Below are 15,096 nucleotides of genomic sequence, written 5' to 3' on the forward strand. Positions count from 1 at the left end.
TCGGAGCACAATCTACATGTATCATGATTTCTCCCTATTATATGTATTAAAACCTGCTGTTATTGTGATGGAAATGCAGTTAGTGCCAAATAAACCTAAATGGGTTTTTTGGGCGGCGGCGGCGCGGGGGTTCTTTTTTAATAAATACTGATATAATTATACGTGTGATAGTCTATTACTGTGCTATGTCTGTGCTATGTGTCATTTTCTCCTAGGATGGTGTTTCCTTTTATGTTTCCAGCCGGACAACATTTGCGCGTTCACTAGCTCGGTAAAAACTTCTAGGGTTAAACATCCGACAGAAACATTTTCCCACGCGGGAAAAAAGAAATTATTTCATGAGCGACTCGATGATGATGACGATGGTGCAGAGCTGGGACAGCGAGCCAGACATCGCTAATATGTCCAAGAGCGACATACTGAGAGGAATCATCACCGACAAACTGAGCACAGCCGCTCGGGAGATCTTATCGGTGGTGGAGCGGACTGTAGCCGACTATGAGGAGGAGGCTGCGTGCTTCAGGCAGGAGCTCGACCGGCAGAGGAGACTGCTGGAGCTCCTGCAGCCTGAGATAAAGCAGGAGGCAGGTCGGTGTTTTAGCCCCTGTAACATTTATTGAAGTGCTTCGAAACACTCAGCGGCCACTATATTAGGTACTCTTTCATCTTCTCGTTAATGCAAACAACAAATGAGCCAATCACATAGCAGCAACTTGATGTCTTCAAATGGCCAAGACAACCTACAGTAGCTCAAAATGAGAATCCGAGTGAGAAAGAAAGGTCTTTGGTGCCAGACGGGCCTGTCTGCTGGGATTTTCCCACGCAACCATATCTAGGGTTTACAGAGATTGGCCTGAAACTGACGATACGTCGTTTTTTTTGTACCTATCGTTTGTTTCGTAGGGTCTCAAAATAAACTGTGTACGCCAATATTTTTTCATGGTTTTGATGGTTACTGTAGTGGCTATATTAATTCCTTAGAGTTCTCTCTTTCTCTTATGATTAATATGATCACACACCGGACCGACTGTTTGTGAGTACTTTGGTTAGCAACAACGACGCTAAAACCATTGTGTGGCTCCGCCGTCCGCTTGTTTATATTCCACATAAAACTTTCACAATAAAGCTCAATATTCTGTCGAGACTCAAAAATAAACTCAAATGATATACATTATTGTCAAACATCAAATTTCAGATAATACATTAAACAAATTGGCTCAAATAAAAACATGTACTTATAAATGGCACTTACAGTCAAAGGAATAGAGGATCCAGACAAGAGAATGCCAGGATGGCCAGTGAAGATGAGCCAAAACCAGGTAGCTCCAAACACAAGGACCAGTCAAACAAATTGAGCACCTTATTCCTAAACGAGGGACTACATCTGTAGCATTAACATGGTTGGTTATGAACAGTCTGACACGGACCAGGAAATTGTACTATGCAAATTATAATGCAAACCGGTCCCCGCCATGGACTCAAACATGGAAAACCACTTTTACCACCTATGCAACAACTTGTCTAAAAATGTATAGCTTCATGTATCAGTGACTCCGCACCTAGTGTAGTCTGGCTCCAGCAGATCCTAGGAAAAACGTTGGAGATCTCTGTCCAGAAGACTGCAGTCCTAGAAACAGCTAAGATACTGCTTAGGACCCTCAATGCTCCAAAGCGTCTGGTATAAGACCCAAGCTCAAAGGATATGTGCCACAAAGAATTAAAGCAATTAGGTACTAGCAAGGTGTACCTAATAAAGTGTCTGGTCAGTGTATAAAACGTACAGGATACTCATCAACTTGATTGTAATGGAGACCAGGGGTTCCATTACCTGGTTGGTATTGTTAATAATAAATTGTTGGATTGGGAATTTAAAATAGGGTAATAAAGAAAACACATTAGTTCTTTTGGAGTCTTTTATTAGGTTATTTGACATACGATTAAATTGACAGCTTGTAACAGAAAAGAGACAGTGGGACTGGCCATCCTACCTGTGTCGGAGAAGAGCCAAAGTTAGAGCTGTTTGCAGTTAATCATTTATCAATAACCTAAACATATGTGAAATGAGAACTTGTAAAGGTACTCACCTGTCCTAGTTGCTTCTTGCAGGATGTGGAGCAAAAGAGTGAAAGCGGCTCAATCACCTGTTTAAGAGCTCTTGGAGCAGACCAGTGTGCCAGGTTAGGGAGTATGGATAAAGAGGGTTTTAATTTAGATAGAAATGGGTGAAGCTTATGTTATTGGTTTGTTTATAGTATGTGTTGGAAATATGTATATGTTTGTGATGTGCTTTAATGTTATTGTATGTTTGTTTGTGTGGAGGGTTATGTGTTCATTTTGATTAGTTAACCCCCATACTTGGGCTATTCCAGATGCTCACCTGAAAAGGTAGAGTATAAAAGGAAGCCATTTTGTTTAGTTGTAGTTAGTGTTTGTGCTGTTATCATGCGCCTTCTTTAATAAAGTGTCAATCCATGGATGTCTTTTACTCCAGTCTTGTGTCATATTATTGGACAGAACCTATGACCGCCGGCCAAAACTGACATTGATGTGGATCTTAACATTGCTAGAAACTTTTTTTTCCATTTATCTTCTATCATATCACATTTGGTTTTTCTAAAATTGAACATTAAACATACTTTTGCAGACGACCAGCAGCTGTTTTCCATCTGTGAAGATGGAGGTGGTCCATTACTGGATGATCAGAAGCAGGACAAATATGAGCTGAGTAAGAAGCTACTTTGACATACATGAATAAAGTTCAGTTCTAGACAGGACTGCTGTTTCATGTCTCTTACATGAAACAACAACATGTCTCTTATATATACATATATATATAAGAAAGATACATTAGCTCATGTCCTCTTAAAGCACAAACAGTAGATAGTAGCAGCATGCTCCCTTTCGGTTATATAAATGGTCAAGTTCTTGTTGAGCTGGGCAACACATAATTGTGACTAACATAAGAATTTATTTGTTCCTAGGGGTGGACGACAGTAGCAGCCTGGGATTTCAGGCACCGATAGAGGATGAAGAGTATGAATATTTAGAGCAGGAGGAAGGATACACGACAGAGCTGGATTATGTAACAACATCAAGGTTAAAAGACAAGTGCATAAATGTCTACTATGTACAAAAGTATATGTGTTATCTTTTGTATCCCAGCTCCCGTTTTTCCGTGTTTTCCTTAGGTTCTTGACTCAAACAGTTCCGTCTAAGAGGAGAAAAAAACATGGCAAACGTCGAATCAGCAAATCACAAAATTGCATAGATCTCAAAATCCGCATATTGGAAAACCCAAACATTGAAGTGCTTTCAAATACTGGTAAGTCTAAAGCAAACGTGATGTGAAATTTAAATGTTAAAAACAGAATGAAAACACCTCAGTACACATGAAACTCTGGAGCAGATGTGGAAGATTTCACTGTGATTGATTCAGTGTTCCTCTGTGTTCTAGTGTTTCGGATGTACCGGCTTCACAAGCTGAAGGTTCGTCGTGGTTTGAAGGAAGCTGACTTCCTGAAACTACTCAGGTCTACCTTCCCTCAGCTGGCTGGAGATGAACCTTTTGACCTTTTCTTATATTGCAACCTCAAGAAACTGAAACCTCTGCAAGTAGACTCTGTGACACCAGAGGAAATCATCAGAGTTTCTCGGGGATCTACCCTCTACATACGACTGCAGGTACTGTGCTGAGAAGATTTAACTGATCTCAACAGCGTTACCAAAGATTACAACACATTGACAACTTGATTTGAGAAGAAAATTCCAACCTTCTGTAAAACAGAAAGAAGATGCTGATGAAGATCATGAAGATCTTCCATCCACTGAGACAGACACCCATATAAATCTCAGAATCCGCATCCTGGAAAAGCGAAAGATTAATGTTTTGTCAAACCAAGGTAAGTCTAAAGCAAACATGATGTGAAATTTAGATGTTTCTGCTATAAAAATGCAGCACATGTAAGCCGTATATCACCTTGTTACCTACTAGGTAAGTTCTGAAGTGCTTTTCACCCTTTTACCTGCTCGGAGATCGGTCTATTAAACACAGGTGAAGCTGATGGTCTCCACCACACCTCTATACCAAAAACAGTCATTTGCACCTTGTAAATCACAATTGTTGATGCCAGTAATGCTCGAGAGCAGCTGAAACCCTGGTCAGGACCAATGTTCCCTCTAAGCTGCGTACTGCGTACAGAAAATCTAGGTTGTGCGCAAAAAAAAAAATCTAACCTGAATTGAAATTAAAGTAAATATTTTAACAATTCTGTCTTTTGCAGTGTTAGTAAGTGACTGGCTGCTCCCGTATGGGGTTAGACCGATGCCACCTTATCCCATAGTCCAGCCAATAATGCGATTCACATTCGTATATACGCAGCTAATCAACATCGCTAACAGGCTATGACAGCGTCCTTATGTGTCGACACCGGTGTTTTAGCTAGCAAAGTGGCGTGACTGATGTGGCGTGAAGCCACGTTAGTGTATAACCATTGGAGATGTGAGCAGGACAGACAGAACAATTGACGGAACAAGTGTGGACTTTATACCAGTTTTTAAATTGTGTTGATAGGCCACGTAAAACCAGAGTTATGACAAAAATATCTGCAATGTTTGGTTTTCTTCCTGAATATTATCATTGTTTATATTTACTGCGGGAAGAAATGGTAAAAACTGCGTTTTATAAGGAAAACGCTCGAAAGCACTCTCCACCTGTGAGCAAAGACAAAACCAAAAAGCCCCCACCCTTTCCCATTCGTCGAAAAATGTACCATGTCGACCAATCAAAACATGATATGGCAATATGGCATTTAGTGGTTTAGGAATGGGGGGGCATCAAATTTGATGCAGAACAGCTGACTGTTCCGTAAATAGTTTGAAATGTTTTTTTAAAAAAATGCCTTAGTTGCATTTTTAGGTAAACAGTTGCAAAAAACTTTGTTTGCAAAACTCAGTAACTTTTTTGAAGAAGTAACTATATAATTAACTGCCCGACATCAACTGTATTTTGCAGACAGAGCGTTACAGGACTATCTCCCAGACCAGACTCATACCCATAATACAAGTCAGAGCTTGTATGTAAATGTAAATGCTATAATTTGATTATTTTAATAAACCATGTAACTTGGATGGATTCGATGCTGGCATGACCACAGTGCACACGTCTGATGTCGCTCACAATGGTCCAAGGGATCGCTCAGGGAGTTTGTGTGTTCGCTCAGACACATGAAAAATTAGAGGGAACATTGGTCAGGACACATATACCGTTTGTGCTGCCTCCCTGCACTCTACATGGACATCTTCATCTTTCTGCACTACTCCCTGGTCTAAGAATTGTAACATATTAATAAAGAAATATGTACTATAATACCAAGAATATTTTCATTATAAAACACAATGAAAACACCTCAGTACACATGAAACTCTGGAGCAGATGTGGAAGATTTCACTGTGATGATTGGAACATTAGGAGCCCATGTCACCACTGGTACCTCCAAACTGTGAAAGCAGATTCCAGAGTCAATTGGAAAGTAGTATCAGACGAACATTTAGTGAAAGTACAACAGGAAAGTGATGATTTCTTTCTCCTAATACTGGAAAAATTGAACTGATCTCTCAGCGTTCCTCTGTGTTCTAGTGTTTCAGACGTGCCCGCTTCACAAGCTGAAGGTTCATCGTGGTTTGCAGGAAGCTGACTTCCTGAAACTACTCAGGTCTACCTTCCCTCAGCTGGCTGGAGATGAACCTTTTGACCTTTTTTTAAGGGCCAAGCACAACAAACTCAAACCTCTGAAAGGAGACTCTGTGACACCAGAGGAAATCATCAGAGTTTCTCGGGGATCTACCCTCTACATACAACAGTCACTGTGTCCAGAAGATTTAAGACTTAAGATCCGCATCCTTGAGGACCCTAAGATTGATAAGATCACAAATATAAGTAAGTTTAAAGCTTTTAACCTTCAAAGATCTTTGGAAGGATTTGATGCCGTTAACGTTTTCTACCTCTTATTAGCTCCTTAACTTGATTTAGAGGCTTTGCATGTCTCAAGAGTCCAACGTACTAGTCATCCAGCTCTCTGTGCAGGTTTGCTGAGTTACCCGTTTATTAGTTGATTCAGGAAAACATGTCTTCTAACTTGTCGATGACTGAAACTGCTCTGACTGTAGTCACACTACCCGCTGTCTTAAAAAACCTCATAACATTATAAAAGATACCTCACACTCTGGCCACTCCCTGTTTGAACTGTTGCCCTCGGGCCGACGGTACAAAGCAATCAGCGTAAGGACAAACAGACTCAAACACAGCTTTTACCAAATCAGAAAAATATGTCTTGATGCTGCTACTAAAAAATGTCCATCACGCTACTCCTGAAGTGATCTATGCACTGACTGAGGCATGTGTGTGGGGATTGATTTTATTTTACAAATTTTATTTAAAGTTTACATTTGTATGGATGATGCATTGATCAGAGATCAATTCTAATTTCGTTCTACCTGTGACAATGACAAAAAAGACATTCTGATTCTGACTTTGTGAGCTTCTCTGTTTTCTCTCAGTGTGTCAGAATCACCCGTCTCATGAGCTGAATGTTCCTCGTGGTCTTCAGGAGGCTGACTTCCTGGCTCTGCTGAGGTCCACTTTCCCTCAGCTGGCTGCTGGTGAACCTTTTACCATCTTAATTGGTCGCAACCACGATCTAATTCCTCCAAGAGTGGAGAGTATGACTGCAGAAGAGATCTGCAAGAACAGGACTAGGAATCCTGGTATTTACATCCGACTGAAGGTACTGCAAGAACCAATTTAACATCAGGGTGAAAACATTGTTTAAATGTGGAGCATGTTGTTCTGAATGAAAAATCAGATAAAAAAAAACTATTCTTTTACTTTTTGGTGGAAATTTAGGGTCCAGAGAAAAGGTCTCTACAGAGAGAAGATGCTACTGCTGCTGAACTTCCTCCACCCAGCCTGGATTCAACCACACTGACCACTGAGTGAGTCAAAGAAAAGAGTAAGCTGCTGCTGTTAGAGTTTGTTATTTATGTCAACAGTTCAATCCAATTTTGTTCTTTTCCCCCAGAGTTGAGTCTGAGAAACCTCAGATCAGTCAATCAGACACCCACATGCATCTCAAGGTCCACATTGTGGAGGACCCTCAGATGGATACCATCTCGCCCAATCGTAAGTTCAAAGCCTTTTAATTTATCTGTCCAGTACAATATTCAGTTATCACCACTGTGATCACATGCTGAGCTGAAATAATAAAGAGTAGCCGAGCATAGCTCCTAGGGTGGTCAGGACACATTTGTGACTATGAGGTCCTTTGTAGAGCTCTGTAGGCATGCTGCTGGATGGTTTGGGAAGCTTGTGATGACCTGAGTTTGGACCAGTTTGTCAAAGCACTTCATGATTACTGGAGCACGAGCCACTACACAGCAGTCATTCAGAATGCTGATGGTGGTCATTTTTTGGTAGTGGTACCGTGATAGAGGATTTCAAGCAAGGCTGTCAGTGGTAAGGCTTAATGTTGGGGACATGGTCTCTTTGACTGACAGGTGGCTGTAGCTGCTTCCTGAACCTCAACTGGACCTCTGGATTGTGTTTGTGCTCTTGGAGCAGTCAAAACACATTGAGCACCTTATTCCTAAATGAGGGACTACATCTGTAGCATTAACATGGTTGGTTATGAACAGTCTGACACGGACCAGGAAATTGTACTATGCAAATTATAATGCAAACCGGTCCCCGCCATGGACTCAAACATGGAAAACCACTTTTACCACCTATGCAACAACTTATGTCTAAAAATGTATAGCTTCATGTATCGGTGACTCTGCACCTAGTGTAGTCTGGCTCCAGCAGATCCTAGGAAAAACGTTGGAGATCTCTTTCCAGAAGACTGCAGTCCTAGAAACAGCTAAGATACTGCTTAGGACCCTCAATGCTCCAAAGCGTCTGGTATAGGACCCAAGCTCAAAGGATATGTGCCACAAAGAATTTATAAAGTGTCTGGTCAGTAGGGATGGGTATCGTTTAGGTTTTATACGATACCGGTGCCAAATCGGTACTTTTGAAACGGTGCCGGTGCTCAAACGGTGCTCAAACCGGTGCTTAAAGAATGGAGAACACAAAATTGGTCCAAAAACCTCTCATGTTCAGCTGGTTTTTTGTAAAAAGATAACAATGTTAGCCTTTTCTACAGCTATGGGGCATATATGGTATCACTCTTGGCTGGAAGCAGTGCTTAAACAATGGAAAAAACACAAACTTTGTCCAAAAACCTCTCATATTTAGCTGTTTCCCTCTTTTTCTTTGGTCATTTTAGCCATTTTGACCAGGGTGAAGGGAGTATCTGCCATCAAACAAGAAGACAGCTGCATGTAACTATGAAGGTGTTTGCTAGTTCACCTTACATGCATTAATGTAATAATGTAATAACCTGGTTAGCCTACTCAATGTAAATTACACACGAACAACATTAAACTACTCACGCAGAGAAAAACGGCTGCTGCTGCCATCATCATCCTCATCATTTCTGCTACACTGGCAGGGCTAGGGGCCAGGACTCTCCTCTTTGGGTTTTTGGGGATGTTGCTAAATCCGGGTCCGATAACAGACACCACACCCGCAGTAGATGTGCTCGGTGTGAGGTCTCGCAGCAAGCTATCAAATACGGCGCATTTCTCGGCTTTTAAAAAAACCGCTATGCGTCGCCAGGTGTTTCATCGGATTCGAGGTGTTACCTCCTTTGACAGTATCACAGTATCAGCTTAAAGCACTTGTTGCTGCTGAGTTTGCATATTTTGCTGTGAAGTACAGCCAGACTTTTGACCGCTTCGCCTTGGGCATTTTTAATCTGTAGCTCCGCTCTAAAAGAACGTACGTACCTGGACCCGCCTACTATCCTCGGAAACGTAAAATGATTGGCTAGAAGTGTATCACAGCTCAGGAAAAAAAGAGCACCGAAATAAAGCTTAGTACAGGATACTCATCAACTTGATGCAGATCTTAACATTGCTAGAAACTTTTTCTTCATTTATTTTCTATCATGGCACATTTGTTTTTTCTAAAATTGAACATTAAACATACTTTTGCAGACGACCAGCAGCTGTTTTCCTTCTGTGAAGATGGAGGTGGTCCATTACTGGATAATCAGGAGCAGGACAAATATGAGCTGAGTAAGAAGCTACTTTGACATACATTGTCAGGGCTCTGTGTGTGGGCAGGCGGAGAGGAGGATCCAAACGCAGGACTCGAACACTGAATTGTAACTCAACAACCTCAGCTTTATTTGCTTGCAGAAAACAAAACAAACTGAGCAATGGAACTGAACACGAAAATACTGAACACGAAAACACACAGGCATAATCCGAATGTACGACGCAACAACGAGCACAGGAAAACACAGGGCTTATATACACAGGGTAATAATGGGGAATGGGCAACAGGAGGGAGACACAGCTGGGAGAGATCAGGGCTAACGAGACAGGGGGACAAAGCTGCACACAAACATAAGACAAAGACTTTCACAATATAACTTTCACAACAAAACAGGAAACATGAAACACTACTCAAAGACACGGACTCAACACAGAGGGGCGGACAGAAAATGATACATGAAACTCAAACAATACATGAGACCACAATTCCTAAAACATGGATAAACAGAAACATGAAACTCTAATAATAAACATCATCATAATCATCATCATCAACACCAGCACAACAAGAGAACAAGAAAACAATCCATGATAAAAAATTAAACCAAAACATAATAAACTCAAAATACTGGGTCCAACGGACCCAGAACCGTGACATACATGAATAAAGTTCAGTTCTAGACAGGGCTGCTGTTTCATGTCTCTGATGTATGATCAGTAGACAAGTCTAATAAAAACATTTCATTCATAATTATGTGATAATTAGGCAACTGCAGTCCTCAAGTTCCGGTGTCCTGCAGGTTTTAGATATCACCCTGGGTCAACACACCCGAATCAGATAATTAGTTTATTACCAGGCCTCTGGAGAACTTGGAGACATGTTGAGGAAGTAATTTAGGAGGTATTGTTTTTTTTTAATGAGCTGTGGTGGATCAAGAACACATCTAAAACCTGCAGGACACTGGCACTTGAGGCTCCTGATGTACTGTCTCCTGATAGCATCTCCATGACACCGGACACTAAGCCGACAGACACAGCAAACCTTATCCCCACAGCTTGTATTGACAACACATTCTCACTTCCAGAGCGTAACATTTTACGCTAGGTGACAAATCGTCAACATATTACGTTTTTGGGCACCCAACTCGTTCCTAAATGATGACATTGGAAAAAATGAGGAAATATGAAAACCGTTTGGACTCAATCTACACGTTTGCTCCTTTTCTTATAATCGCTTGGGAAAACACTATTTAACGTCATTAAAGTGCTGGTTAAGGTTGGGAATAAGTTGAGCTGGGCGATAGAACGATAACGATATGTATTGCGAAATAACTTTTTCTTGTTAGAAAAATGAAACTGTTGCGATAGTCCTCGTCTCTCTCTCTTCCTCTCTTAAAAAAAAGAAAAAAAGAACAGCCAATCCAAATTAAGTAGCGCAGAGCTAAACCAATCACAGCCGCAGCGTCAAGTCACGTGACTTGTTACGTACAGCACAAGTGCCAAGCTGCACATGTATTTGTTGCCGGAGAGATTGTCGAAAGGAAGGGCCGGAGAAATTCTGTAGTGAGGAGGTATTTCGGTTATTTGAAGTGTGACAAAAAAGTAGCGCGCAATGTAAATTGTGCCGAAAGCATGTTCCCACAAAGTCTGGTTATACAACATACCTTTTTTTGTCCCCTGAAGCAGTGCCACCCACTAGAGCATGCTCAATCTCTGACTGAAATCGCTAATTCGTCATCGAAAACAACCAGGGGAATCCCTGTGAAGCAGCAACAGTCAATTGAGTCGGCATTCTCCAGCGTCTTACCATATGACAAAAAAGCTGAGAGACATAGCCTACTGCCTTGCTAAAGACATGCTACCAATAAACGGGCGATCGTGGCTCAAGAGTTGGGAGTTCGCCTTGTAATCGGAAGGTTGCCGGTTCGAGCCCCGGCTTGGACAGTCTCGGTTGTTGTGTCCTTGGGCAAGACACTTCACCCGTTGCCTACTGGTGGTGGTCAGAGGGCCAGGTGGCGCCAGTGTCCGGCAGCCTCGCCTCTGTCAGTGCGCCCCAGGGTGGCTGTGGCTACAATGTAGCTTGCCATCACCAGTGTGTGAATGTGTGTGTGAATGGGTGGATGACTGGATATGTAAAGCGCTTTGGGGTCCTTAGGGACTAGTAAAGCGCTATATAAATACAGGCCATTTACCATTTACCATTTAAACACGGTTGAAAATGAAGGATTCAAGCAGCCAATTAAGGTAATGGATCCTCGTTACCAACTTAAGTACATCTGCCCTGTTGAACTTATTATGGGAAATAAATATTTAAATCAAAACAAGCTGCTGATTATTTCACATTTTACTTGTGAGCAACAGCACATTTAAATCTTACAAATATAGTTATTTGGCTTTGGCTAACGTGATAGTCTGAAGTGCACAGGCCATCATTGGGGCCGGGTGGTGATGTCCCTGCCCTGTTTCAAAAAATTACCCATCTTGGGTGTATAAGCATTTTACATCATTGGGCCCTCGTGACGTTTCGGCATTTCTTTCTATTTATTTCTGTGCCTCTCTTGGCTTTTATACTCTTTCTTTGCTCCTCCCATTCTTGGGTTTCAAACTTGTGTTTCTTAAAAATTCTTTCTTGCTTTTGTTTCTGTTTTTCTCTTTGCATGACTTTCTCGTCTTACTTTGCTTGTTTTCCCCTTACTTGTGACCTATTTGTCTTTATTTGTTTACTACTTTTCTCTCTGTTTGTTTTTCGTGACTTTCTCTTGTCTTATGTAACTTGTTTTCTCTTATGACCTCTTTAGGGATAAGGTTAGATTTAGGACTGGAATACAGGGCTGGAACGTCTTGTGTGGGTTGTAGACTTCGTCTCATGTTACCACTAGAGTGAAATCACTACCAGGATTGAAAAGTGACCAAAACATCAGCCAGAAAGCATACAGTCTAGCCCATTATTATTTATACCCCTGGCAAATTTTGACTTAAAGTGAGTTTTATTCAACTAGCAAGTTATTTTTTTTGATGGGAAATGGCACAGGTGTTTCCCAAAAGATAATAAGACGATATACAAGAGGCATTTTTGTGGAAAAAAAAATTCTCAGCTTTTTTTTACATTTGAGCAAAAAGTGTTATGTCCAGAATTATGCATACTCTTCACAAACTGTCAGTCTCTGGGAAAATCCAAAGTTCCATACCATTCCAAAGAATCCAAGCGGTTCTAAAGCATCCTAAATACCCTGATTAATTGGGAACTGTTCATCTGGACAAAGAACAAGACTTCTGGTCTTCTGTGGTTTTGTGTCGCTTAATGCGACTTATAATTCGGTGTGCCTCATGATCTGAAAAATACGGTAACTTCTACCTTTTCACCTTCCTTTCAAAGTCCAAGTTTTTGTGCTATGGTTTAGAGCAGGGCGATATGGCCAAAAATATTTATCACGATATATATTTGAAAATTTGCGATAACGATATAACTGACGATATAATTGATGCGAGACAAAATACAACTCCACAACATTACTAGCGCAAAAAGACAACTTTCCATTTATTTTCTCTTAAACAAGAAGCTGGTTTTTATGTACAGTAAAGCTTTATAAAAATGTAACAGTGCAAATGCAAATTCCTTGCTGAAAGTTTAACCAAAAGGCATTTCCAGTAGAAATGGGCTGACATATCCTGAGCATAACCATGTATAATATCCACTGAAGTTAAAACGAGGTGCTTTGCAACATTAAACTGCAGTGTACAGTACGTATTTTTCGGACCATAAGGTGCACGGGATTATAAGGCACATTAAGCGAAACAAAGCAGTCAGATAAATCAAACTTTATTAAACTCATTCTTGTTGCTTCCTCCACTTCTGTACCATTGATTCATTAATGTTGAATTCTCTGCAGCTGCTCTATTCCCATGTTGTTGCAGTATATTAATGACTAACCTTGTATTGTGGATGGATTATCTCAGTTGTTCTCCTGACTTAAGTTTGGTCCGTTTACAGCATCCTGCCATGCAATTGCATTTGTGTCTAACTATCAGGAACTTTAACGTTAACTTTTATAAGTGGAAAAGTGTTAGTGTTCGTCCTCCAGCTTCACTGTTTATGTTATGCTAACATAGCTGTGTCGCTAGCAATCAGGTAGCACATCATTATATACCAGCTAGCCCAACTTCAGTAACCCTACAAATAGAGCTGGGCGATATGAGATTTTTTCATATCACGATATGTTTTTTTCATTTCAGGCGATAACGATATCTATCACGATATAAGCCAAATAACTATATTTGTAAGATTTAAATGTGCCGTTGCTCACAAGTAAAATGTGAAATAATCAGCAGCTTGTTTTGATTTAAATATTTATTTCCCATAATAAGTTCAACAGGGTAGATGTACTTAAGGAACATGAGGCTTTTTCAGATAAATAAAGGCAAATATTGCAAACTACACAAAAGGCAGCCGCTAAAGCGTTTAAGTTTCAAAATAGAACAAACGAAACAGACTATTAAATTGTCAATTCCACTTAGAAACAAAATATTAATTCTAAAAATAAATCTTAGTTTGTTTTACAGAAGAACAGACAAAACTAACTTTTGTCAGTATCAAATAAACTGAGAACTAAAAGGAAATTCTCAATCTCTCCTTGTTGTATAGCTTAGCTTTTCAAACAGTTTTAACAGTTACTTTAGTCTGACAAAAGCCGAATGACGAATTAGCGCTTCCAGTCAGAGACTGAGGCTACGTCCACACGTACACGGGTGTTTTTGAAAACTGAGATTTTCCGTTTTCGTTTTAAAAAATAATCCCGTCCACACATAAAGGCAGAAATGAAGGAAAACGCTGCTATGAACATGCCAAAGCAGCAGGTGGCACTAGATTCCTAACCGTGCAGAAATGTTGGCCAATCAGAAGTCTAGAAGCCTCGGTGGGAAAAAGTAAACAAAGCTGGGGCATAGAAGCAGACCCGAGTCGTATGTGTGGACGGACAGTAACTGTGTATATGTAAGCATTTAAACACTGCAGAGTAGAATTAACAGTAACAGTATTGTAGAAATTCATTTCACCGAAACAATAACGTGGCGCACAGTGTGACGCATGCACCAGTTTATTGTATTTCCAGACTTGCTTTCGTGCCGAGTAGCGTGCAATTTACAGTGCACGCTACTCTGTTTTTTGTCAGACTTGAAATAGCCGAAATACCTTCACACTACGGAACTTCTATGGCTCTTCCGTTCGACAATCTCTCCGGCATTGGAACCGTCATCTGTTTTCTCTTCGGTCACGCTCGGTTGATTTTTCTAGTCGGCACACTCATTTCCTCCATTACGCTCTGGCTCCATTACCCACTGCCTGCTTCCCAAACAAACACACGTGCGGCTTGGCACTTGTGCTGTACGTAACAAGTCACGCGACGTGACGCTGCGGCTGTGATTGGTTCGGCTCTGCGCTACTTAGTTTGGATTGGCTGACCTTTTTTTTAAAAAAAAATTTTATTTTAAGAGGACAAGAGCGGCGAAGTCTATCGCGATAGCTTAATTTCTCTATCGAGTAAAAGTTATATCGCGATACATATCGTTATCGTTCTATTGCCCAGCTCTACCTACAAACGTCACTGCTGTTTAGTTTCCTGTCTTCATTTATGTTGGAAGTGATAGCAGAGCTGTACCTTTTAATTCTTTCAGAAATCTCTCAGTCAGAACATGCAATATCATGCTTAGGTAACTAGCGAAACTAGCGAGCTAACTCCCGCTAGCTTCCTGCTAACTTCTAACTCCGTTAAATGTAATAAATTTGGTTTTCATGGATGCCTGGAAGTTAAACTTAGTAGTTTCACCTGGTTAAGCAGCAATGCTGATCGTTTTATTAAAGATGAAAGAATTTAGACAGTTTTTAACTCTCAGTGATGCTGCAGTGTTCATTTGACCTGAAGCATACGGAGTTTCGGACCCAGA

General features: G+C 40.7%; 1 protein-coding gene across 2 annotated transcripts in view; it reads left to right on the forward strand.

Annotated features, from left to right (window-relative positions):
• Window positions 1–185: 185 nt before the first annotated feature.
• The window catches only part of LOC146673594 (uncharacterized), a 36,516-nt gene continuing 21,605 nt past the window's right edge, over window positions 186–15,096 (forward strand). Inside the window, exons 1-11 of one of the 2 annotated variants that reach the window (XM_085390422.1) lie at window positions 186–588; window positions 2,645–2,725; window positions 2,982–3,096; window positions 3,189–3,322; window positions 3,455–3,681; window positions 3,785–3,899; window positions 5,636–5,935; window positions 6,556–6,782; window positions 6,902–6,990; window positions 7,077–7,177; window positions 9,094–9,174. In XM_085390422.1, the coding sequence (XP_085246548.1) occupies window positions 339–588; window positions 2,645–2,725; window positions 2,982–3,096; window positions 3,189–3,322; window positions 3,455–3,681; window positions 3,785–3,899; window positions 5,636–5,935; window positions 6,556–6,782; window positions 6,902–6,990; window positions 7,077–7,177; window positions 9,094–9,174 (1,720 nt within the window). In that variant the 5' untranslated portion in view covers window positions 186–338. The remainder of the gene's footprint in view (window positions 589–2,644; window positions 2,726–2,981; window positions 3,097–3,188; window positions 3,323–3,454; window positions 3,682–3,784; window positions 3,900–5,635; window positions 5,936–6,555; window positions 6,783–6,901; window positions 6,991–7,076; window positions 7,178–9,093; window positions 9,175–15,096) is intronic. The other variant, XM_085390431.1, reaches the window with a different exon arrangement.

Source organism: Rhamphochromis longiceps, linkage group LG3 (assembly GCF_057381845.1).
Source record: "Rhamphochromis longiceps isolate RC_006_pf linkage group LG3, R_longiceps_female_GT1.1, whole genome shotgun sequence".
In the NCBI taxonomy this organism is placed as follows: Eukaryota; Metazoa; Chordata; class Actinopteri; order Cichliformes; family Cichlidae; genus Rhamphochromis; species Rhamphochromis longiceps.